Below are 26537 nucleotides of genomic sequence, written 5' to 3' on the forward strand. Positions count from 1 at the left end.
GTTTAAACGGTGGCGAGGGTTGGAACAGTGATAGCATCACTAGGAAGGGGCTGGGTATAGCTTAGTAGGTTGGGCTTTGGAGAGCCAGAGAGTATAAATGTGTGTGCGTGTTTGAAAGTATACTAGAGCCCTAGAAGTGACCAGAAGCCGTGAGTGTGTTTGTAAACAGCCAGCAAGTTCTTCTTTGTGTATAGAGAAGGAGCGGTTTTCGCTGCAGGTGCTAACATGTTCTCTAGGGTGGAAAAAGCCCAACGGGAATGGAGGGCGAACTTGTCCAGAGCGATTCTGGCTGGGGCTACTGAACCGAGCCTAGAAATATCGGAAGTGAGCGCCCCGCCTCCCCCTGCTAAACTGATTCAAGAGGATTGTGGAACCACGGAACTCCTTCCGTGGCTTTCAGAACGGCGAAGTCGTCGATTTTGACTCACCGGGAGGACTGGGAAGAGGCTCCTCCTCTCTCGCCCTCCCCAACCCGCGCCCCGATCACAAGGTACTTGGGCACTTCGCTTCCTTTCTGCTCGGAGTTGGAGAAGCCAAGGTGCATGGTGGGGAAGTCCTGCTGGCCTGGAAGTGGCCGCCATGGCGATGAAGCGGGCCCTTCTGTTCACACTGGCACTGCTTGTGGCGGAGGTGAGTGAGGAAGGGCGAGAGAGGCGAACTCCCGGTTTTCTGGCGGCAAGAGTTCTGCAGGCCTCTGGATTGCAGCCTGAGCCCAGCAGGGAAGCAGCGGCATTTCGAACTGAGTTGCCGGCGGCGAGTGCGAGGGCAAGCCCGGCTTCCTCTTGCTTCCATCGGATATATACAGCGCCGGGATAGGGGAGCCAACCGCTCCCTCGAAAAGTGCCCCCAGATCTGTTTCAGAAATCTAATGGGTGGAAACAACTGAGCTCGCCCACACATAATGGCAATGTGCCCATTCTGTGCCGCCCGCCCCGCAAGGTTTTTTTCTGGCGCTGCCACTGAGCGAGGGGCAGAGGAACCCCAACGGGGCCTCTTTCCTCCGGCTGCGGAGTCGGGGCATGCTTTGATTACGGAATCCATCCGCTGAGTTGACTGCAGTGTTCGTTTAAAGGTAAAGCTGTGCCGTCAAGTCGGTGTCGACTCCTGGCGCCCACAGAGCCCTGTTCTTTTTCTTTGGTAGAATACAGGAGGGGTTTACCATTGCTCTCTCCCGCGCAGTGTGAGATGATGCTTTTCAGCGTCTTCCTCCTATATCGCTGCTTCCCCGATATAGGAGTTCCCCATATTCTGGGAGACACATACCAGCGGGATTCGGACCGGCGAGTGTAGGAGGGCTTAACTCCGCATGGGATAGGCCTGGAAGTGTAAAAGGTGGGTAGGTAGAGCTTGGACGAACGAACGACGAAGATAATCACTGGAAGGGGGTGTCAGGGGATGAGGCCGGAGGAGGGGGGGGGGGTTCATAAAGCGAGTCCTCGTTCAAGCCCTGTATGGGTATTCGGATGTTTTGTTGGAACTTGGAAAGCGTGCAGGGCAAACCTTGTACCTTCCGCCTGGATTTGTCGTCGTCACTTCTCGGAATCGGGTTGCAGAGTCGCCCAAACTGTATTGGTTGTCGCTTAAAATGCACCCCGCCCCCCCGCCCGAGAATTTGACCGAAGAAGTTCGTTTGATCGATTTGTCGATCAATAGAAGAAATCGGTAACTAGTTTTTTAGAGAGTTGACCACAAGTTGAGAGAAGCTTCTCTGTGCCGTTACAGCTTTAGTTCTGGCTTCTTCTTAGCCCCACTGCGGACTCTGGCCAAACAGGTTTTGCAGGTTGTCGAGACAATACATGAACTTGATTACCCGAGGCGAAAGGGATGAGTGTACACACACCTTCAGCAAAAGCCTGTCTTTTGTGTGCAGTTTAAGTTGTTGTGGCTTTAAAAAATCATTTTAGAACTTAACCTTCTAAATTTTTAGGATTTTTAACCCTATTCTTTAGTTTAGTTACACTCTTCTCCCCCACCCTGTGACCTTCAAGGCCTGATTTAGATGTGATCTTGTCTACCTGATGATGATGTAGATACTGCTCTGGACCTTGTGTTGAATTTCTAGACATACTGGGGTTAAAGGCTGTGTATGAACAAGTTGGATCTAGAGAAAATGAGATCAAACATTTCCCACAGGAATTTTTCTAAAACAGCTTTCTGGGGAAAATTTCCTGCACTTTATTTTTCTGTGGAATTTTTTCCATTTCCAAATTGGCATTTATTCATAAAATCCAGTAACTGTGAATGCCAATGTAGTATTAGACAAGCTTGGGAATGTTAAAGTTGTAAAGAATGTTTTTCAGGAGATGATCTCTAGGAAGTCTGTTAGAGAGTACATATGTTTCACTGATGTGTAAACAGGAGACTAATGTGGTTACTTGGTTTTTAAACTAAATATACAGGTCAATTAACATGCCAGATCAGATCAGTCTACAGTATTTAGGGCATCAGGAAAACTTACATAGTAATTTTTTTAAGGAATCCACATCTCTGCTTATACTCTCTACTTCAGACACCTGTTCCTTATTTGTGTTTGTGGGGTCACACGGGTGTGGACAGCGATGGTATCTATGACTGTTTGTCAATGAAGAGAAGGCACTCTGCATGGATCTCCATTTGGTGAAGGGATATTTTATATAGAGAAGTGGTTAAAACATATTATAAAAAAACAAGTGCATTCATATGCCACAGACATTTAGGCTGTGTATGTGTAGAGTGAGTTACTTGTGATCTGTTTCATCTTTATCTTTACACAAAACTCTAAACTTAAATTAATAGTTTAAAATAGTTTACTTACATAGCATATTAAAAAAAAAATAGCAGCAGAGACGGCTGCAAGCCATTCCCTCCTAAAGATGACCATTGCAGTGGCTCCCACAACTGCCTCATTACTAATCAGTTGGCCTTTAGTTTTAACAGCTATGGACTCAAATTTTGCAATTGCTAGTGTGAGATGCAAAGACTTATCTACCAGGAGATGTCTGACACAAAACTCAGGTAATTTTCCTGGCAAGGAGACTAATAAAGGAGCAGTTATCTAATAATTATACTTTTTATCAAGCAATTCATAGTACACAGCTCACAGTTTCCATCCTAAGATATTACATGTTGTAGTAATTCTGCTAAGGACAAATCCTAATGTATTTTCTCCAGAGGAGAAAAAGGCAAAGCAGCACATTAAGTCTGGCTACTAGCGTGAAAGCTCTCTCTCTCTATGGAAGTTCTCCAGGTATGAGACTCGCTGGAAACAATCACCCTCTTCAGGCATTATAAAAACTGGGGGTATTGTACACCACCTGGGACAGACTAAAGAGGATTTGGGGGGCCCCAGGGGCTATGGAGGCCTTGGATTTTAGCGCCAAAGTCCAGGGGTAAGAGCACCTCTGATTAGGCAGCAAAAGATTTCTCTGTCAGATAGGTAGACTACATCTGTGTACATGACACTTTACAAATGAGAAATAAAGTCTCTGTCCTAGTGGGCTCACATTCTAAAAATTGGCACAAGCGAAAGCAGGAAGGGAAGCTGGAGCAGAGACAAACTGGGAAAGAAAATTGCCAACATGTGGGAGCTTGATCAAATTGTCCTCCACCACCTCCATACTGGTGACAATCAAATTGTCACCAGTATAAGTAGTGGCTATAGAACTTGGGATTTTTTTGCACCTTCAGGGACTAGTTTTAGTGTTGAAAACCAGGCTAAATTTAAAATAAACACAGCAGGTTCCAGGACTGAAACCAAGCCCAAATCTGCCCTGACTGGAGTTTCTTTAAACTGGTGACCAGCTGCTCAATGAATTTGCCCCTGCTAAATTCACAGCTTCAGGTCTTTCCTTCCATACATCTGATTTTTAAAAACAAAAAGCCATAGAATCTTTATATTGTTCTTCCACGTGCAGTCCAGCCCTTCCTCTGAACTAGTGAACAGGAAGATGTCTTTCACAATGGTGACTTACACTTGTTCTCTTAGAGGAGCTGCTGCCCTCTCTCCTCCTAGCTACTTTATTCCTAACAGTCCATCATAATACAATGGTGCAAACTGCTGTTATGTTCAACCTTATGTTTAAAACACTCTGAAAGAAAAGGCTAGAGACAGAAAGGTTCTCCCTATTCCTCCATAAATAGTTATGGCGCTTTCTCTTAAGCTTTCTCTGCCATATGGAGTGGGAGAAACTGAAAGTTCCCAGCTAGTCAATTGTCTTGTTCTTCCACACTTGTTTATTGGATGTCTTGAATTTTGTTTCCTGCTCCTTGTCACAAGGCAGAGTTAAAGTGGTCTGATAGCCTATTAATGCTATGATTGGCTGAAGTTTGTAAGTCTTGGTTTGGTGATTTTTACCTTAACTTCTTTTTTGTATTTGAAAACATTTCCACTTGTTTATCTTTGCTGAGTCTAATTCTTTTTCCCCTGGCTTCAGTTCCTTGATTTAAAGTTGCTTAAAGGCACAGAAGCCCTGCCAGAAAAACAAAGTGGCAGCTGTGATTCAAAACTATTGCTCACAGCCTTGGAAGAGGAATTAAAATGAGCTGGAGATGTGGCCATTTTTTGCTTAGGGGGAAAGACGACTCAGGCCTTGCAAATAATTTCAAAAAAGTTGCTAGTCTCAAATATTTTTACTAGCCTGCCTGCTTGCACATACTGTTTAGCATTTGTTTCCTGAAAGGAGGAAAAATAATTTTTCATAAAGCTGCTTCCTTGGACTCTTGGATACTTGCCTCGGAGGAAACCTTCATATGAAAGTAATTTGTCTGATCTGTGGAAAGCCAATCTGAGAAAAACCTTCATGTCTATAGTTGTGAGACTGTGTCAAGTGAAATGCTTTTTCCACACCCACCTGCCCCCTTAGCCAGCACTTCATTTCTGGAAGAGCTGAGATGCCGGCCATTTCTCATTATCTCTTCAGCTGTCCAGTTTATGGGCATATTCATAAAGAATGATGAAAGAATTGATTGTACCCGACTCGTGATTGGCATTGGGATTTAAATGTATTCTATCTTGAACTGAGAAAAGGTAGCATGTTTTGTTCTTGTTGCTGCTAGCTAGATTAGAATATATATCCAAAGACGGTGTTCATTGTAAGAGGACAGATATGGTTGGAGGGTGAGTTCCCTGATTTTATTAGTGTTTATCTTTTGTTTCAGTACATTATAGCTTGTATTTGTGTTACACCAGTTTTGATTCATTTTTTGTAGCTCTGTTTTGAGCGATTGATGTAAACAAATATTACTGCCTGCTTGCAACAAGTGACTAGGCTAGTGGTAGTTAACATGCCTGACTGAGGCCTGGTTTACATGTGCCAGTAGGACAAGGTGACTCAGTTCTGGGGTGGTAGTCTGTACCTCTTCAGACTGGGGGTGGGTGGTGGTGAATTTCAATGCTCCTCTCTTAGACTTGCACTCTCTAAGTGTAAAGCACAGGAGAGAGGTTTTCAGAGGGAAACTTTCTCACTGATGTGCTAGGGTTTTTTGTTTTACGTGGGAGAACATAAACCTGCACAGAGCATCTGTGTGCGAGTACTTGATTTCTCCCCTCAGCCCCTGCCACAGACCCCCCTCACCTCAGAGATCTCCCCACCCTCACCTGAGCCACACTCCTGCTCCTCCTCTTCTATCCCATTTGCTTCCATCCCCCTCACCTCTCTTGGTCACTCCTCCATCCCTTTACTCCATCCCCCTCTTAGTCGCAGCTGCAGCATTGCTGGTGCCTATTGGCCAAGCTGTAGCCCTCTGTCCCTAGATACCTCCCAACCCGAGCCCCACTCCTGCTCCTCCCCACAGGAGCAGCAGCAGTAGTTGACTGGGCCCTTCCTTGCTGCCAGTGCTGCCATGGCCGCTCATTCCCCTCAGGCTGCTGACAGGCTTGGGTCCATCCCTCACCCTTCCTTCTGTCTCTCTTCTCCTCCCTTCTTTTTCTCTCTTTCTGCTCCCTTCATGTTCCCCACCCCTCCCTGAGTTAACGGATCTTGTTTCCTCATCTAATTCACACAATGGCAGCCGCCTTCTCCTGAAGGGGGCTCTTTCCTCCCTCCCTCTTTTCCTCCCTCCCTTCCACCCCTGCCTGCTATCCTTTTGTGTGTAGTGTAGTGTAGTGTGTGTGTGTGAGAGAGAGAGAGAGAGAGAGAGATTGATTCCTCTTTTCTACAATCAAGAACATCTTCCGACCAGTAACAGTTGCATTCTAACTGACCTTAACCATCCCAGGCTGCTCCTCACCATCTGCATATGGAATCCCCACTGTCCAATCACCATGGTGCTTCTGCTCTCACAGGCTCCTTCTCCCTTTCTGCATATGGAATCCCTACCTCCCAATCAAGTGCTTCTGCTTGCAAACTCTTGCGAGAGCTGCCACACACAGGATTAACTATGGGTATGCCTTAGAGAATTAAATATATATAGATAGATAGAGAGCCCACTATCACCTTGGGCTTTACCACTTTATTCTGCTGTATCTGCAGACCAGTCCTGAGAGGATCCACTTTCAAGGATTATAAAACACTGCATAGTGAACCATGCAGAAACTAGCCAACGCTGCACAGAGCATCTGTGCGCTCTTTGGGGCCGGCGGTTACCTCTCCCCACCTTCTGCCCCAGTCTCTGCTTCTGGGCCCAGCCACCTCTCCTCCCCACTGCCACTTCTGCCCCCCTTTCTTTCCCCCCTCCTGGGCCTCGCCTCTGCGGCCGGGCCCGCCACCTCTGGCCTCCGTGGCTGGGCCACCGCCGTGGCAACCGATCCTCCTGGGGGCGCCTCAGCCAATCAGGCCCGTCCGCCACCCAGCCAATCAGCTGAGCTCTGGGACGCACATTCCAAGGCACACCCAGGAGAATTAATATAATAGATCTTTGCTTCTCAAAACACCAGCACTTGGGGTCATCCAGTGAACTGATTGACAGGTCCTGGACAAAAACAAAAGGAAGTGCTTCATAATAGCATGTAGTTCACTGGGAGACCTCCGAGATGTCAGCCGCTCAGTTCCTAAACTTTCTAATGAACTCTGAAGTGTGCGGTGAATCTTCCCCCTCCTCAGTGAAAGTGCAGAAGACACAAATGTTGCACCAACCTGGTTCTAGCTGCCATTACTTAGAACAGGGGTCAGCAACCTGTGGCACACATGCCCAAAGTAAAATGATTTTGAGTGGCACTCAGCAGAATTTCACCTCTGCTGTCGATGTGTTCGAGCTCCCCGATAGTCGTGGCAACAGCAATGAGCCCCTGTTCTCCTTTTCTGTTTCTTCTCAGCATTAGACGAGGAGGCTGCACAGGGAGTGGAGCAGGGGCTTGATGCTGCCACTGGGAAGTTAGAGCACCTTGATGGCGGACGTGAAGAAGACGGAGGAGGAGGAGGAGGAGGAAGAGTAGTGGCACAAGAGGCAGCAGCAAAGGACCATGACCCTTCCTCTTCCTTCTCCCAGAGCGAGAGCAGCAGTCACTGCTGCCATGATTGGACTTGTGCATGTTGGCCTCAGAAGGGGGTGCGCCCCGTCCTGCAGTCAGGTGACTACTCAGTGGGAGTTGGTGGTGATGCAGCGGCATGGAGCCCACCACTTGGCACACCACTTGTGAAAGGTTGCCAGCTCCTGACCTAGAAGCAAATCTTACTAATTGCAATTAACTTCAGTTCCAAGCAAGTCTTGGGCTGCAATTCTAGAACTGCATTGGTCAGCCTTCACTTCTAAGTAAATGTATTCAGGATCAGGATACACATTGGATTGTTCTCAACTGCTATTTTTAAAATTCAGTAATATCAGCATGTTGATTAACAGTTACCAAAAAGAATAGTTAATGATGATAACACCTTGAACATCTAAGATATTTCTCCATCAGCCTCTACAGACCCAAGGAAAAACCCCAGATCTTTCATCTAGGTAACAAATCATAACAATAGTTTTACATTCTCCAAATAGTCTCTAGATGCCACAGAAAATAACTAAGAGATATCTCTTAGTTACTTCTGTAGGCATTTTTAATAACTCCTCAACTTGAGATAGCTTTGCTTTAATCCATTATATGTCTATTCATTTATTTAATTGGTTCTCAAGCTGAGTGCAAGGGGAAGGGGAGACTCCATAAGGTGTTGGGACCTTGGCCTGTACAATGTTTTCACTCTTCAGAATCCTAGTTTACATTTACATTTAAGCCCTTGAAAAAGGATTCCTAAAGATAGGCATAACATTAACTGGACAGCATCCTTACCTTCAGTAAAGCAGGGCTTCATCATGGGAGGGGTTTTGCTATATCCTGCTTTGCTAGGAGCCTATTCATCTGAAACCTGCTTCTGTGAATGTTTTAGGTTGAATCTCCATCATTGCATCTCAGCTGCGAAAAAGGAGAATATGCCTATTCTGGGCGGTGCTGCAAAAAGTGCCCTGCTGGTAAGTTCTCACATAGCAGTTCTTTATTTAATAAATAAACCAAGTCTCTCTCTGTTAGTTGATGCAAAAGCTAGTGGCACAAGGATCTATAATAGCGTTTAATATGTAAATGGTGCTCTTTTCCGAGTGCTGCACAAAGATTATCTCAAATTCTTACCCCAGTCCTGTGATTTTGGTCAGGATTATTCCCCATATTAGAGATGGTGAACTGAGAGAGAGTTCTGAAGCAAGGTCATCCTGGCTTCATAGCTCCTGTTCCTAACAATTCGGCCCCACCAGGTTTTGAAGCATAAAAATCTTCACAAGTTGTTTGTGGCATCTCTGTTTTCCGCACAAGTAGTGACTTGCATATTATTGGTTTTCTCTGTAAAATGGAAGAAAACTTAGCAGCTTGTCAAGAAATTCTTCCTATTAGAAAAGCAAATCTATTTCATCAGGACAGGAGCCATTTAAATGTGACCAGATTTCCTAGAACTCTCTTGTTAAGAGCTGCATTCTAAAGTCTAATGAGTAAAACCCTATAGAAAAGTTCTATTTCTAGCTTAAACCCCTTTGGAAAAATGTGCAAGCTTTACATTATGTGTGCAGTTAGGTCATCATTGGAAATAAGCTCATGAGTGTTACTAGCCCACAAAAAAAAAAAAAAATCTAGTATGCCAGCCTGCAAATGCCATTTGTTGCAAAAGAAGCAATGTTGTTTTAATTTACAAAAGCTCGCCTGCTTGATACTACAGGCAATTCTCACTCGCCTTTGTAAATAGCTACTTGCCTCAGTCGCTGTTTACAAAGCTACAGTATTAGTAGTAAATAATTACATAGTGCTTTTCAACAAAAATGTTTTCCAAGTGGCTTTATATAGCAAAAACAAAATGGAAAGATGGTTCCCTGTTTCAGAGGGAACTTGAAACACAAGGGATACACCAGTACTGAATAAACACTCTGCTGGATTTAATGGGGACAGTTGCTCCCCTACTGCAAAATAAAAGAGAACCATCACTTTAAGAAGTGCCTCTTTGCCCATAATGTACTTAACTCTGAAACTGCCACACTGCTGTTGCATTTGTAGTTGACACTGATAAATGCCACTAGTGGCTAGTGAGGTGGTAGGCATTGCAAGACTGACCTGCTAGGGCTTCTGACATTATGCCTGTGCAGGGCACTGCCAGCCAGTTATCAGCCACATATGTACATGGTGTGGACATAGTAGCCCCCGTGCCTCCCAATGATAGGAGTATAAGTGCCTCCAATCCAAAGGAGTATCAGAGTGCCCCCTAGGTCACTGCTCAGTGATATCGGCCAAGGACCTTTACTACTGGTACATGCATTATTTAAATGATGTCGTCTGCCACAGAAGCATTCAGTGACAGTGGTTCATTAAATATCTCCTAAAAAATACAATTGCAAACTATGCATGCTGTTGAAATGGCGCGCACACACCTTTTAGTCATGGGCATTTGTGAAATACAGTTGAAAGCAAATGCTCACATCTTAACTAACTGAGAATTTGGACCCTTCACCACTCTGACCTTCAGAGACTGGTGATCCATGCTGATAGCTTTAGGAATATAGGAAGCTACCTTATTCTGAGTCAGACCATTGGTCCATCTAGCTCAGATTGTCTACACAGATTGCAAGAGGCTTCTCCAAGGTTGCAGGCAGGAGTCTCTCTGAGCCCTATCTGGAGATGCCAGGGAAGGAACTTGGAACCTTCTGCATGCAGATGCTCTTCCCAGAGTGGCCCCATCCGCTGAGGGGAATATCTTTCAGTGCTCACACATATAGTTCTCCCATTCAAATGCAAACCAAAATGAACCCTGCTTAGCAAAGGGTAAAAGTCATGCTTGCTACCATAAGACCAGCTCTGTTATAACCATCATTGTACATCAGTGGATTCAGACAGTGCATTCATCTGGGATATGAAACATTATTCAAATTACAGGGGGAGCGAAGCTACCTTCTGCTCCAGCTCTCTTATTAGCTATTGTGTTTAGAAAGCTACTTTGATGGAGCATAACATGGCTAAATTATGGGGAGTTGGGGAGGCTTGTGGCCCTCTTCTATAAATTCTTCCATAAGTCTACTAGGGTGGGGGTAGAATAATTTGTGGTGATCCATTGTTGAGATAATGTAGCATTCTGTAGGTCTGGATAGAGTTCTGGGTGTGTGACTTCTGTTCTGCATATAGTAGGCAACATCCAGACTATTAAACACCATTGAAATCAGTGAGGCAAGTTAGTTATAACTGACTTAGATTTCATGAATCTTAATGGGACTTTGTCTGGATGTTGCCCAGTAACTTTAAGTGCTTTCTGAATAAAATAAGAAAATTTGTTAGCTTTTAATTGGTTAGCATGTACTTTGCCACAGAAGTTGGCACATAAGTTGTAGTTGCTTATCCTGGGGAAATCTAAACATGGGGTGATTGATTGATAGAACACTCCTATGTATGCTTGCTCAAAAGTGAGCACCTCCGAGTTCACTGGGACTTACTTTCTTGTGCAGTCTTTCCGCAAATCTGTGCACATATATCTGGAATGAATCCTATTAAGCATGGGAGCTTACTTTTGAGTAAACATGTACTGGAGCGGGCTATATAATTTTGTTGTGGGTTAATACCTCTTTCAGCTTACGTGTAGTTCAAGGCAGACAATAAGATTTCTGTGACATTAGAGCCAGATACACAAACCATAGTAACATCTGAACTAGAAAATACTAATCTTTAAATATTTGGGCATCCCATATAACAGGTACCCATGTTGAAAATGAATGCATTGTTCCACATAATCCAGGGACATGTAAAGACTGCACAGCAGGAGAGGACTACACTGCTTATGAAAATAGTTTAGACCATTGCTTGCGTTGTGAAGAATGCAGATCTGGTACAGTATGATTTAGGAACCAACCAAATCTTTAAAAGTGCCATGCTCAGATTCTTTTTCAAAGCTCAATAGTATTCTCCTGATGATTTGTGTTCTGTTGTCTTATTAACATTTTTGTTAAGGGGACTCACCTGTCTGTTTGAACCACTGAATTAACATGCTGACTAATGTCATTACAGAAGAACGTTTTGTGCTCACAAGGGAGAGGGAAATTTGATTTTTGCCAATTCTGTCTGCTGCTCCCAGGGCCTCCTGAAAATATTTATTTATTTTCACATTTATATCCTGCTCTTCGTCCAAGGAGCCCAGACTGGTGTATGTGGTTATGTTTATCATCACAACAACCCTGTGAGATAGGTTAGATTAGGCTGAGAGATAGGTGACTGGCCTGGAGTTGCCCAGTGAGTTTCATGGCCGGACAGGGATTTGAACTTGGGTCTCCCTGGTCTTAGTCCAGTCTCTAACCATCACATTACCCTGGCTATCTTCATGAAGGCCTCCCAAACCTCAGGGACATATTTTCAGGAGACAGCAGGGGGGAGGGAAGATCATTGGAAAATTCTTCTCCCCTATTTGTGCACACAAAACATTTTGTCTGATGCACAATGTTGGTCAGTGTGCTGCCCTTGACCCAGAAGTGGAACGAACTCACACCCTTGTTCCAGTCTTGTTCTTTCCCACTGAGGCAAGAGTCCACAAGAGTCTTGTGATTAGCTACTTGGGAATCTTTTCATTACCTCTGAATTTTGAACATGCTGCTTTCTGTAAACTCATGCTTGACTTTAAAAAATAGAAAAAGGAAGTCAGTGAGATTAGGAAAACTTGCAATTTATTTCTTTGTTTAGGTAAAAGAATGGTGAGGCCTTGCACTGTGACGAGTAACACTGAATGTCAGTGCAATGATGGGTATTACTGCCCTCCAGGCTGTGAAGAATGCCTCAGGTGCACGGAAAAGTACGTACATTGATGAGTTGATGTGGTGGTTCTTTTTGGTAAGACTGGATTTATTGAAAATTGAAAAGGGGATTTTAAATCATGACTTATATTGCCAAGCAAAAATTGCTGGTTTAGATCAGGTTTTTTGTTTAAGTAGCTATACATACTGTTGATTAATCCAATGATCAAAACATGTTCATTGCAACTAAGATTATTTATATTATCAAGAAAAATATGCTTCTTTGCAGTGCTGCTGCTTTTTGTTCCACTTCTGATTATTCTCCCATATTGCTTAACACGCCTTCTTTGCCCAGTCCTGCCCCAGAAACACAAAGTAGCTGAGAGTCCAAAAGGATGTTCATTGTAGCTGTTGTTTATTTTGGAAACAATGAACAGCTTTCCAGAAGAACAGGCAGCGTAATTTATTTTCATTAGCTGCAAAGGAAATGCACTTGTTAATAAATAAGTGGGTCCTGCAAGCAAATATTGCCGCGTACTTCCAGCCCCTTAGAGGGGGCAGGCTGCTCAGCCAATGCTTTCTTCTTCCTGAAACAATCCTGTATAGTGCAGAAAAGGTGTGTGTGTTTGTGTGTTTAGTCTTGTAGTACACATCTCCCAACCCTCTCTCTTATATACTCTCTCTCCCCCCCACCCCCACCCCCCACTCTCCCCAGTGGGCACATTGAGGAGTGATATACCTAGTGATATACAGGTGGCGTCGCCTTGCCAATCCCTGGCCCCCAAGATCAAACCCATAAGAATATAAAATATGGTATATTGTGCTGTATTTATAATGCGTGCTCTCATCAGTCTTTTTCCCGTGGTTCTTTAATTACTTAGAAAAGCAGTCTTTAACTCAGTGTGTTAGAGGATTGCTGATTTAGCTTTAGGAGATTATGAGCAGGATCCAAACTAGGTTAGTCATGACTAAATATCATTGAAATTAAAAGGACAAGTTATATCACCACTATTTCAACAGTGCATAAACATAACTAACCGTTTGGATCTTGCCTTGTGAGTGCAGATTTAACATGACTGCCAGTTTTAATTTGAATCGGACTATTTTTTTAAAAAGAAACTTTTCAAATCAGTTTTTGCCAGCATTGATTTTTATCTACTATGTTTGTTTTTATATAGGTGAGATATTTAGGATGCAGTCCTATGTATTCCTTTCCAAGGAGTGCATTGCACGAAGAACAGAGCATTATAATCAACTATTCATAGTGTGGAAACATTTTGCTAGTTGCTCTGAATACTGCTTGTACCATCTGTCCATAACTATAGGTTTGCACTGTAGTGTTTGTTTAACACATTTGTATACTGCCCAAAACACAAGTCTCTGGGTGGTTTACAGCAAAATGGGCGGTTTACATCAAAAGATGTAAACGCCCAGCTCATCTAAACTGTCTGTCGTCATCATCCTAATCTTTTTTACTTTTCTTTTCTTTTTTTTATACCAACATATAGATGTCCAGAAGGGCAGACTCTTCTGCGAAAATGCAATGCCACTGCAAACATAGAGTGTGGGGTGTCTCCTGAAGGTACAGTATGAATAAGCTTGCTTCATTGCCTCTTTTGCTTTTGGTAGGACACTTGGGGACTACTTCAAATCATTTATTTTAGAATTGATGTGAAAGTATAGAGGAGGCATACCATTAGATTTCATTCAGTACTTGTGGTTTTAAGGCTTCACTGCCCATTCTTACAGGTTTTTACGTGATTTTGTAGGTTTTATGCATCATTATTACTAGAGATATGTACTAGAGATACACATATCAGGCTGTATATAAATATAACAAATAAATATTATTCATTTATAAGGCTTCTAAAATTGCTAGGAGCTGTACAAGAATTAGAAATGTCACAGGTGTACAATTTATAGGCAAAGACAAAACATCTAATGGGGGAATGAGAAGCCTTCAGCCTTGGTGGAGGAGAATCAGCAGGCTTTCTGCAGAGGTCTTGCAAACCTTTTAGGGTTCCTTGAGTGTCAGCAGGTATGTGGATAAAGGTGATCCAGCTGACACTGTATGCTTGGGCTTTCAAAAAGCTTTTAACAAACTCCCTCACCATAGGCTCTTAAGTAAACAGAGCAGTCATGGGATAAGAAGACAGGTCCTTTTAAGGAATGGCAACTGGTTAAAGAATAGGAAGGAGGGAGTAAGAATAAACAGACATTTTTAACAATGGATCCCCTGAGGATATCTTTCTGGGGCCAGTGCTTTTGTGCATAAATGATCTGAAGTTGATGGTAAGACATGAACTGGCCAAGTTTGCAAATGACACCAGTTCTTCAGGGTGATGAAAACCAAAATGGATTGCAAAGATCCAAAAGGATCTCTCCCTATGGGCTGGATGGCAGCAATATGAGAAATTCAAAGTAAATAAGTGTAAAGTAATGCACACTAGGGTGCAAAATCTCAGTTTCATATATACTTAATAATGTGGCCTGATCCGTTAATGACTAACCAAGAAAAGGATCTTAGAGATGTGAATAGTTCATTCGGAATGCCACCAGTGGGAGGCAGCTGTGAAAAAGTCAAATTCCATGGTAAAAAATAATTAAGAAAGAGATCAAAATAAAATTTGTAATGTAATGTTCACGCCTATGGTGTAGCCACATTTGGAACAGTGTGTACAATTCTGGCCACTGCTTCTGAAAAAGGGTATTGTAGAGCTGGTAAAGGTGCAGACAAGGGCAATCGAAATGTTTGGGTCTGGAGCACTTTCCTTGTAAGAAAAGACTATGATGTTTGAGGCTTTTTTATTCAGAAAAATGATGACTGAGGTACATAACTGAGATTCATAAAATTCTGAATGGTGTGAAGAAAGTGGGGAAAGAGAGCGAGAGAGAGCGGGGTGGGAGGGTGGGGTTCTCCCTTTTTCACTACACTAGAACCGGTGTCATCCAATGAAATTGATTGGGAGGAAACTTTGGACAGATAAGGTACATCTTCACACGGTACATAACTGATATATGGCATTTGCAGCCACGAGATGTGGTAGTAGGTGGTGGCCAGTAGTTTAGATCGCTATAAATAGGGATTAGACAAACTAATGGAGGACAAATTTATTGGTGGCTGCTAGTTATGGCTATATGCTACCTCCCAGTTCAGAGGCAGTATGCATCTATATAAAAGTTGTAGGGGAGCAATGGTAGGGGTGGGCTATAACCATCATCTGCTTATGGGCTTCCTGGAGGCATCTGGTTGGCCACTGTGGGAAATGGGATACTGGACAAGACAGACCTTTGTTCTGATCCAGCAGGACCACTCTTAGGTTGTCCTTCCTCGTGTGTGTGTGTGTGTGTGTGTGTGTGTGTGTGTGTGTGTGTGTTTTGGCTTCATGCATGATCTTCCTGCATGATTTACCTTATTCTCCTGGTACCTTGTATACTCCACCCCCTCCAGTACACTACTGCTCAGGGCAGCTCACAACATTAATAAAATAGATTAATAAAGTCAAGCAAGTTAAAAGACAAGGCTAAAACCACATTAAAAATTACATTTAAAAAGAAAGTTTCAAATTGAAAGTTGTTAATAAGAAGCTAGGAACTGAGAACAATTTCTCAGTTGAGAAATGAGGCTGGTCTGAATGGCCCAGGTGGAGCTAATGTACTAAGGATGGAATCCAGAACTGTAGCCATTCTTGTGAAGTCTACATTCCAGGAGCTTCCTAGTGTGTTGCAGACAACAAACAATTCCAAGGCTGTTTATATAAGATGATCTCTAGTAGGTACAATTTCACCTGCCAAACAAAGAGTGATCTCTGTTTAGGGTGCTACTGAAGCACTATTTGAGCATTAGACAAATTGAGGATGGTGTATTCACATATGGCACTTCGGGGTGTGTGCGCTGACCTGCTCAGAAGCCTCCCCTTACGGTCCACAGTTAAAGCCTTTGCTTGCAGAAATGGTCATTGTTCTTGTGGACCGATTATTCCCATAATGGGAGTACTGGGGCAAACACTGTAACCATGGACAGAGGAGGGGGCATGGCCTCAGAGCATGTCAGTGCAGGGATGGGGCTTCAGAGCATACATTTAGGGTCATGGTACACGAATACAGCATCCCCAGTCTTTATAATGTATGAATAGAGAGAACTTAATATACAAAGGCAAATAGCTATACGCTAGCCCATGTTATTACTGGTTATAGCCCTGTGCAATTATGGACCACAATTCCAAATAAAATCAGTGTTGTCTATGTAAGTCTAACTGCAGAGTTCAAGCTACTAGGCATAGTGTGTTTTTCTTTGTTTTCGGTGGACTGTCTGCGGTGCTAGGTGCATGAAAGCTTCTAGTTATTATTATTTATTACATAGTTAGCTGTTCTATAGTTGGCTGTTCTATGAAAGGAATTTTTTTTTTGTCAGAATGTCTCCAAGAGGCTAATGGTGGCATTTCTGCCTCCCGGCATATGTGTACATGTGTACACGTACACACACACACACACACACACACACACACACACACAGAGTCTTGCCTGAAGCAAACACCCAAGGTTGGTAAAGCACTCCAGCTGTGTCCTATCTGCCATCTACGTTCTTGGGAAGAACCCTCTTCTTGTGCCTCTCTTCCCACTTTTATCAAAAGCTCTTGTGGAGCACAAGCCATTTACCTTACCAGAAGCAAGCTGTGTGGTTTTTTTTACCAGTCTTTCAACACTTTAAATTGCCCACAAGTTAAGGTGGTGTCCTTTTTGAGAGCATATTTCTTTTTTGTCTTTTAGAAGCTACATATGACGTAAAAATTGTTGTGATCATCGTCTTTGTGATTGTTGCTGTTGCTGTTGCTATTTTGACCACATTCCTGTGGCTCTGTAAAAAGGAATTCCGCTTTTTTAAAGAGGACAAAGGTAATTTTTGTCATATAGATGCATTTTCTTGAAGTAGATAGCTATCCCAAGTTAAATGAGCTAAAGTAAATATCTATGAAATAGTCACTGTGGAAAATGTTTTATCTTTGAAATCTTCATAAATGGAAGGGCTGCTTAAACAAAAAACCAAAACCATCTGAATGTGATCCTCTTCTGGAGGTTGTAGATCAGTGACTGGAATGTTTCAAGAAAGAGAATTCTATGGCACTACACTAGGTTGCAATCTGGACCAGATGGATGAAACTTCTAAGATGTTTCAGGATGCAGACACAGTACCCTTGAAAATAAAATCCAAAATCGTGTATATAATACATGAACAGATTGCTGCACTTCTTAAGAGGATGTAAAACTGTAGGAATGAAAAGACAAGGTTATTTATCCACTGGAAAAAACAATAGTATTTGATTAGAGTGGCATGAGAAACTCATGCTGGCCATTTCAGGGTTGCAACTTGACCTAGGCTATTTCCTTCCTGTTTCATGTCCTCACTGACTATTTCCCCGGTTTCTGGGTAGGGAGAGGATGGAAGAGTAGCCAGTACTTCTGAATAGTTGGGAAACTGCTGAAGGTGTTGAAAAGGGCCAAGTGGCTCCTCCAAGAAAGAGAACAAGAGTTGGAGGGGCTATCCAGTGCCCAACGCAACTTCCAGCCCTATATCCAAATTGTCCAACTCTCTGGTGAATTGTTTAAGTTAGCATCTAGATCAGGGCTGCACAACTTCAGCTGTCCTGCTGTTTTGGACTACAGCTCGTGTCATTCCCAGCCTAGTAGCCATTAGGCTGGAGGAGGCTGGAACATCTGCAGGAAGGTGGAAGTTGTGCAGCCCTGATCTAGACAAATGTGTGCTTGGAGAGTTGGTGTTTCAGCCCTTAATTTATTTGTAAAAAAATTTTGCATTTAAAATAGCTTCAGTTATGTTTTGAAGTCTTGCCCCTATTTTATGCTCTAATAGACTAATGTATAACACTTCTCTTTCCCACCCCCACAGTAAAAGAATCCCAAGATCTGTTGGTAAGTTTCCTATCTATTTCATTTCCCTGTACAAAGACTGTAACTGGTATTCTTAGCCTTAACTTGTCCAGCCAAACTGTGGTGAATCTTATTAGCAGGGCATCATGGCAACCTTCATTCTCTGTTGGCTGTCTTCTGTGGCTGATAGTCCGAGGTATAGTCTCTGAACATGAGGACCACTCTTGTGGTTATCCTAGTTGGTAGCCACCAAGAGATATGTGTACGCATTTATCCAATCTTTAAAATAGTCATTTATGATAAAGATGACCACATAAGCCAATGCCAATGAATATCCTAGATGAATCGTATTTTGAAAATGTATTTCCTGTGTTATGAACCTGTTTCGTCTCAGTTTCAGTGAGAGGAAACAGGTTCATGATTTAGAAAAGGAAAAACGTTTTCAAATATGATTCATCTAAGATTTACTCAGTTTCAATGAATGGCAACTTTTATATTTTGAGAGTAAATAATTTCTCCTATAATGTCATCCTCATTTTTCTAAACTTAACAAATACAACCTCAACTCTTTTTATAAAGCACAAAAAAACTTTGCCTGAACAATGTGTCATAACTTGCCCTGAAGTCATAACTGCTTTCTAAATAAGATTCTAGTGATGTACTGGTGCCAGGAGATATTTTGATCATAATATCATGGTCAAAATACTAATTTAATCTCATACGAATTATGAATAGTAATTCCAATTATTTGTTTAAATGTTCAAGCTTTAGATTCAGTGTAGTTCAGCTGGGAAAATGACACTATATAGTCTTTCATATTCATAAAGAACATGTGCTTTCCAAGACAGGAGGTTATTGGAATAGCAGGATTTCAAAAGAGAAAGCTATGTCTTAGGGGCCCTTTCTGCAACTTCCCAGAACTACCTCTAATAACTTGTTTGCATTAAACATTTCACAAGACAAAATGGCTTCCAGTCATCTGTTGGCTTCCAAAATGGCTTCCAGTCACCTTTTTTGTTGTTGATAGGTTTGGTACTTAATTACAATAATTTATATTGACACTTTTGACAAGCAGAGTGCTTTGCGTGATTCATCAGGCTTTTCACTCTTGCTCCCATTTTTCAGGCAGGGACTGAGGCAGAGAAATAAATGACCCAGCACTGTTCTATGGTGAGGTGCAGTTTGAGGCCAGGTTTTCCATGTCCTCTTCCCTATTCATTGCTCTGCAATGGCTATTACTTGCTTACTGCTTCACACAACGTACAGTTAACTTATGGAATTAGTTACCACAAAATGTTCTAATGGTTACTAGCTTAGTTGAATCAATAAAAGAATTGGACAGTCATAAAGGACAGCTTATCAATAGCTGCTAGCAATAAGATCTAAATATTTAGGTACTATCTGGGTATAAATTTAACATTTTTCTTCCACCTGAGCATTCCTAAAAGCTTATCTAAATAATTGACAACCATGTATTTCCACATGGATTGTTAATGTACAGATCAATTCTAGCACTGATGTCTTGAGTTCTAAGGCTGAATTCTGCTTCTTAGAGCTGGAAGGTACAACCAGGTCTTGGTGATCCCAACTTTCTCAGCTGGTGTAGGAGGTCACCCATTGTGGGTTATCTCCACCCACTTGCTCCCAAAGGAAGGCCCATGTAAATGAAGAGATCTTTGAGAAGCGTCTTGTGGGCAGATCCCTTCGGTTCTTTGTCCTGCCTTTGCTCCAAAAAGCCACTTCTTGCCTTATCATTCATTGCTATCCGTGCCTTCTGTTTTTGTCAGTTCTTTAACTCCTGCATCTTACCTTTTCATGGATGGGAATAAGACAAGTTTCCTGCCCAAAAGCAAGCAGAGGCCTGAAAAGACTTCACAGGCCTCTTCCTTGGTGCTAAGGGGAGTAAGGAGGACTCTGCTCGTCCCAACCAGGCTTCTGCTCAAGCCTCCATTGTGGGAGAGAGTCCTAGCCCCAGCTCTGGTTGCTCTAATAACCACCACAGTCCAGTGGCACACGATCAGGAATGGGCCGCCACATTGCACTCCTCAGCTCAGTCAGAGCGCCCAGCTGCTTCTAAACAGATGCCATATCCTCCATTAGTGGCAGAGTGTGCTCAGAGCATCCAGCAAGGGGCATCATATAGGAGCTGGCTTGCCCTATTCAGCCTGTGCCACAGTTGCCATTACAGGGACCGGATCAATCAGGCTCTTTGCCAGTGCCTCTCTCCCCCAGCGACTTGCAGCGCACAAACCTGCTTCCCCAGACAAGGATGGTCAGAGCATGCGGGGAGAGAGTGAGGATGATGACAGTGAATCCATGGCAGCCTGCAGCCAGTGAGACCAGTCCTGCTTCCAGATGGATTGGGCGTCTTATCCAATACAGCAGCCTGAGTTGGGGTACAACTCTGAGTCACTGCATTCTTTCTTCCATCCATAACAGGTCAGAAGGTTTCTGCCCTTCTGTAGCCCATTGGGTCAAGGCTTGTTTCTTCTTATATTTTGAAATTCAGTGTTTTGTCACCAGCTCACATCACTGCACGTTCTACCAGGTCAGCAACAACGTTTTCAGCCCAATCTACCAATGCACCACTGGAGAAAATCTGCAGAGCAGCCGTTTTCTAAATACTACAAGCTGGACACTTTCGCATTGGCTAGGGCTTCCTTTGGCTGAAGAGTACTCCAGCAAGTTCTCCTAGTGCAGAGTGTGGTATTTCCCACAGTGGGTGACCTACACCAGCAGAGAATGGAACATTGGTACTCACCATGAAAATTTCTTCTTGCTGGTGTAATAGAGGTTACCCATGCCCACTCATGGTTCATAGAGGATCTCTTGCAGAGTGTGTGTATTCTTTTCATCTGTTGTTCCCCAGCAATGATCTGGTCTCGGGCTTGTGGCCTGTATGGTTTTTTCATCTATCTTTCTCAATTTCCATGTTACTATCTTAGCTCAAGCTCGTCAATTGAACTGAAGGGAGCTGCCCACAAGGGGCCTCTTAAAGATCTCTTCATTTACATGCTCTTTCTAGAGCATGTGGGTGGGGATAACGCACAACGGGTGACCTCCGTTATACAAGCCAAAAGAGAACTTCATGACAAGTACCAATGTTCCAAGCTATTAAGAAATGAGGTGCCTCCAATTGCTGAGAGAAGCACAAGCCTTACTCTGTGAAGCAGCAAGTGGTCAAGCTTGCCATTCAGAGTGTGCAGTTCAATGTAGGAAATGGTGCGGAAGCTGATAAGCTGGAAACTGCAATATAGATGACTATTGGTGTGGGTGAGTGTTGTGAGAGAGATTTTTTTAGATTGGTGGGGAAGGTTGACATGGTGCATTGCATCACCCAAGAAAAAGGCATTGGGTGCATTATTCTGGGTAGGGAGAGAAAGCAGTTTCACTTCAGTATGAAGAACTAAAAGTTTGAGATGGTGTTTCCACCAGTATTTCACCTAAAATGTGTGAAAAATACACACTCTTACTCTCTGTATGTGAGAGAATGCAGACCTCTGCATCACAGCTTTGCTAGGGGATTCTTGTACTGCATAATCAAATAATTGCTTCTCAAGTAATTAACACTAACAGCCAAAAAAAAAAAAAAAGCAAAATAGAGCAATTCTTGTTTGTTCTGATTGTAGACATAAAAATCACTAGTTTAGAAACTTATTCTAAAACATCCTAGGCAGACTTGCAGTATTTTGAAAGGTTTAAATTTTGTGAAACTCAACAATCTTTACAATTGATGCTAAAAAATGTTACTTAAAAATTTTTAGCGATGTGTATTTTCCTCATAAAGTGTTTCTGCTAAAGAATTTCTGTAGGATTATATTCCCCCCCCCCCGACCAAAGCAGATATATTGTTGGGAATTCCTACCCTCCCCTGCGAGACAGGGTTGTGTACCCAGCCAAATGGCAGGGTGTCAAGGGTGGCCGGGGGCTCCAAAAGCCAAGGCAACTCCAGTAATTAGCTCTCAGGAGTCAGGGAGGGCTCGGAGAGAAGTACAACAGCTGCTGGGGAATGGGTGCGGACAGCCCAGGAGACGGCAGCTTGGTGGTAGGGTGTGCACGGAACCACACAGCTGCGGTCCGGCACTGTGGGGTGGGTTCCTTTAAGGGCGGGAAGGGTTTACTTACCCCTCCCGCCACTTGTCTGGGCCACCGGAGGCCCAGTCTACCCGCCGGCAGGGGCCGAGGCCGGGTAGACCGGGCCTCCGGTGTCGGGGAGACGTGACGCTCACGGGTGACGTGCGCGTGCGCAAAAGGCTTGCTGGAGCCTTTTGCATTGCAGAGGAGCAAGGGGCGGCAGGGAGATATCCTGCCGCCCCAATTCTTACAATAAATACAAGCACTGGAGGGGGACAAGTGGCGGGAGGAGTAAGTAAACCCTCCCCGCCCTTAAAGGAACCCCCTCCACCCGGACCGGCCAGGTCCGAACCTGTCCGGATGGTCCGGAGGCCTTTACAATGGCCTCCGGACCGGTCCGGACCCATCCCTACTTGGTGGAGAGGGAATAGCAACGATATTAACTCCACAGCTGCAAACAGGTGCAGGGATATTGAGGAAGGGGGTAGAGTTAGAGAACAAGTCCCTTTTGGGAGCCAGGGGTTGGCTGGCCACGACACCTGCCCAGCCAGGGAAGGCAAAGCAAGCTGGAAGTGGGGAGGAGTGTCTGAAATGCAGGGCTCTATTTAAGCCAGGGGCTGCCAAGGATGAGATCAGCCGGGACAGGCTTGTTGGTCTGACTGTTTCCCGGAGAGGAGCTCAGGCCTTTTTGCTCTCGCTGATAGGAGAAGAAGGTAGTGAATGAACTTCCCTCCTTCCCCAGCTCAGAGGTCATGCCCATGCCTAGAATGTAGTGCTGGAGGGCTGAAAGTTTGCCTCGGAGAATTCCTCCCCGCAGAAACGCTGACATACAAAATAAAATAACACACAAAATAAAATACCATATTAATTAGCTAGTAGATTATTCATCAGCTTACACTATATATGTCAGATCTAAGTGGTAAATTACACTGAAACCAAGTGATCTTCATTTTTTTAAAATCTTGTTAACTTCCCACCCCTCTTAATTATAGGTACCAGAAGCCACACGTCGTGTAGTGATAGTTACAAATGCTTCTCATAAAGGTAAGTAGTTCAAGTATATATTTTTTTCTTGGTCTTCTAACTAGCAGACAGTATAATTTGTTTTTCTGATTTGAATTTGCATGCTAAATTATAGTAGCAAATCATATTTATTATATATTGGACACCACTTTATAACGTTCCTAAATCATTCGGTAATTGGTTTAAACTAATTCTATTCTATTTTATTACCTTTCCAAATATGAATATATCGGGTAACATCTAGATTTAAGTTGCTCAGTAGTACTAGTCAGGATTTACATTAAAGGGTTACATAATTTCAGGCTCTGGGCTCCTTGGAGGAAGAGCGGGATATAAATGCAAAAATAATAATAATAATTTCAGGAGTAATTTAGTGGGGATGTCAGCCACTAAATTTACTTTATTGTTGTCCTACAATAATGGTAGTCAAGCTGGTAATGTTTGTTTTTGTACAGATCTCTGCTCTTTAAAGCCGTTTAGTTATAAAAAGAAGCCATTTTCACTGACTTCTTACAATATGTAGAGTGAAGGGATCAAGTCAAATTCTCCACCTTTCCTTCTCACATGTGGCCCAAATCCTAACCCCCCCCCCAAAAAAACCCACCTTTTTTGTTTGGATAGCTATTTAAAATCTCTGTTTTATTAGCTACTGGTATTAACAGAAATGGAGGAAAGACCTCACATGCATCTCTTCCAGGGACATAACGCAATTGGAAAATTGTGCTCTTTCTAAAGAGCTGGTCCTTTGTAGCATTGTAGTCTTCTTCAGAGAGAGGCCTGGTCCAGATGACACTTGGAATCATGGTTTAATCCTGGTTCTGTATTATATTCAAAGGCATCAGGCCTACCTACTCCCCTTACTGCACAAAGGGAGAAGAGTGATCATGCTTGTGATCATGGTGACTTCCCAATCGTAGTTCTAACCATAGTTTACAATCCACAGTATGAAACTGGGATTTACTGTAGAAAAGAGAAGGAAAATGGGGAGAGAGAATGGGCAGAATAGAGTTACACATGGCTGGAAGCAACAGGGGAGATGAATTGAATGTTGGTTTCAAATAGCCAGATCTTATAGGTCTCTAGTGTCTACAATCTTTTTATCTTCACAAGGCTGCTATAAGCTACAGTACTACCTTTTATATTTTCAGACATTGGTAATTCAGTGTTACAACTAAATATTCATTGTGTTTTGAGTAGAGGTATCTTAACTAGTTGGCACTTAAGTTCTTTAAAACTAGATGCTGAGTAACAAAATACATCTGGCAAAATTTTAGGAAAGAAAAACCTAAGATTGTTTCAGTAGCAGCTAGGCTTAAGTGCCTACATAAATGAGATTCAGCTATCTGGCAGCTCCCTCACTTTGCACATTTAGGTCACAAGTTAAAATGACTTGGATTAGGTGTGCCTTTTCTCTTATTGTTTCTGCTTCTTGATCTTCTTTGCTCTTGATGGTTTTGCTGCTTCAAATTTCTTTCTGATACTGCTGAATTTGCTTTGTTATTGATTGTTGTTCTAGCCTCTTTGAGGGCTTATTATTGAGGGCTAAAGATGTGGGATAGGTATCAACATATAATACACATGAAGTGTGTAAAACTTAAATCTTTTAAATTATCCCTCTTATATTGCAGAGTTGAAGAGTCTCTATTTTGGTATACGTGATGAGGTGCCACAGGAGGATTATAAGACACTTGTGAGGAAGATGGGTTTATCGGACAATGACATTACCAGAATATGCCGTGATAATCCTTATCATGCTGACGAACAGGATTATCAGATGTTAAAAACTTTACAAGATAAACTTGGAATTGAGAGATCTTTATGTGGCCTATTAGATGCACTGTGGGACATGAAACTTAAGCGCATTTATGAAAACTTACTAAATCAATTAATAAGCAATGATATAGTAACAATGGAGACCAAAGAGTAATGTCTTGGTTTAAAAAGGAAAAAAAAGAACAAGGCTGCCAAGGATTTGCAAAAATTACTGATATGGTGATCCGTTCCATTAGTCCGGAGGATTAAGTGATGCATACGTTCATTTTGTAACATGTAAACTTGACAGTCATCATTGTACTCAAACCTCTGTGAATTGCTGTACTTGAAAGTGAACTTGGGCATCAGTGTTTAAAAATCTCAACTTGTTTGGTGTCCACATTGTGAAAGTGGATTTGCACAATACAAGATAATGTAACTCTAACAACTTCATTTGGTATCAGAAAATATGTTAATCTTTGAGACTGAACAAAAGGACTGTAGTTTAAAGTGTATTATTCCACAAAGCTTTTTCTTGGTATATAGATGTTTTGTGTAAAATGCATTATTACAACCAAATTTCACTACAATACCTTGTTATTACATGAACTGGTGTTTATGGAATACCAAATTGATATGTATGAATGATGTACAGCAGACTGAAACTAGGAGGCATAGTTTCAGATCCAGATCCTCGAGTACAAGCTCCGGTGTGATAACTGCCCTCCACAGAAATAAACAATGAGGAAGACTTTGGAGCTAAAGCAGTTCTGTGTTTGCATTGGCAATTTTAAGACAAGAGACTACTGAATTGGGGCATATTGTCACCAAATTCTGTGCTGTTTAAATGAAATCTTAGTATTCTGTATTTGATTTTTTTTAAAAACAGGTTGGGATTTCTTATGTAAATATTTTGTAATAAAGGAGTTCACTGTGTGCTAATATTTCTTGGACATGTAAATGAGAATACTCGCAGGAAAAAATGGCTTAAATGAAAAGAGAAGAAAATACATTATTGTGCACTATTGAGTGTCCAAATAACTTCACACACATTGTTCTCACTACAGTCTTGTGAAGTGGATAATGTATTGCTGCTGTTTCCATTCTGCAGATGGGATGGTGCTGAGATTCCAAGACAGTGGCTTAAGGCCACCCAGTAGCTTCATGGCTGAGGCAAGAGTTTTAATCAGGCAATTGCTCGCTCTTGCTCTTAGCTGCTACACCAGGCTTGATGACCAAACTAATCTGCATTTCGAAGGATTTGTTTTTGAAACCTATCTACATCTACCATTTAAGAAGGATGTTAGCAAAACAGAATATTTGGATGAGAATATTAAGTAGTTGAAAGGATGTGAACATAAAATCTTGGTCCTAAAAACTGAAATAAGATCAATTGATTTCACTGCAACATACATCCATTTTACATGTGCTTAGGAACACAATTAGAGCAAAGGATTGTTCTCTTATTTTTCATTCACTGTTTTATATCAATATATGGAGGTGTCATGGAATTGTGCACTTGTGCCATGTCTCTCATAGAGGATGCTCTTCCAAGGGTTGCTGGATAAAGAGTATGGTCCTGGGCAAGGTAATTTAATCACTCCCACAGTCTTGTTGAATACAGGAGTTTTTCCAACCTTCCCTACACCCATTCTTGGGGACAG

The 26537-nt window shown here is 42.6% G+C and overlaps 1 protein-coding gene across 4 annotated transcripts; it reads left to right on the forward strand.

Moving 5' to 3' along the window:
- Nucleotides 1–230: 230 nt before the first annotated feature.
- On the forward strand, nucleotides 231–25817 carry LOC128340731 (tumor necrosis factor receptor superfamily member 23-like). Of its 4 annotated transcripts, none has more exons than XM_053286267.1 (9): nucleotides 232–630; nucleotides 8283–8364; nucleotides 11154–11243; nucleotides 12089–12197; nucleotides 13647–13720; nucleotides 16909–17034; nucleotides 18044–18066; nucleotides 23091–23142; nucleotides 24750–25817. In XM_053286267.1, exons 1-9 carry the CDS (start codon nucleotides 580–582, stop codon nucleotides 25046–25048), a joined length of 906 nt encoding a protein of 301 aa, XP_053142242.1. In that variant the 5' UTR covers nucleotides 232–579; the 3' UTR covers nucleotides 25049–25817. The 4 variants fall into 4 exon arrangements, with proteins under 4 accessions (XP_053142243.1, XP_053142242.1, XP_053142244.1 ...); XM_053286266.1 differs by having other exon boundaries at nucleotides 233–630; nucleotides 11112–11243; XM_053286268.1 differs by lacking the exon at nucleotides 16909–17034 and having other exon boundaries at nucleotides 231–630; nucleotides 11112–11243.
- Nucleotides 25818–26537: the final 720 nt, after the last annotated feature.

Source organism: Hemicordylus capensis, chromosome 1 (assembly GCF_027244095.1).
Source record: "Hemicordylus capensis ecotype Gifberg chromosome 1, rHemCap1.1.pri, whole genome shotgun sequence".
NCBI lineage: Eukaryota > Metazoa > Chordata > Lepidosauria > Squamata > Cordylidae > Hemicordylus > Hemicordylus capensis.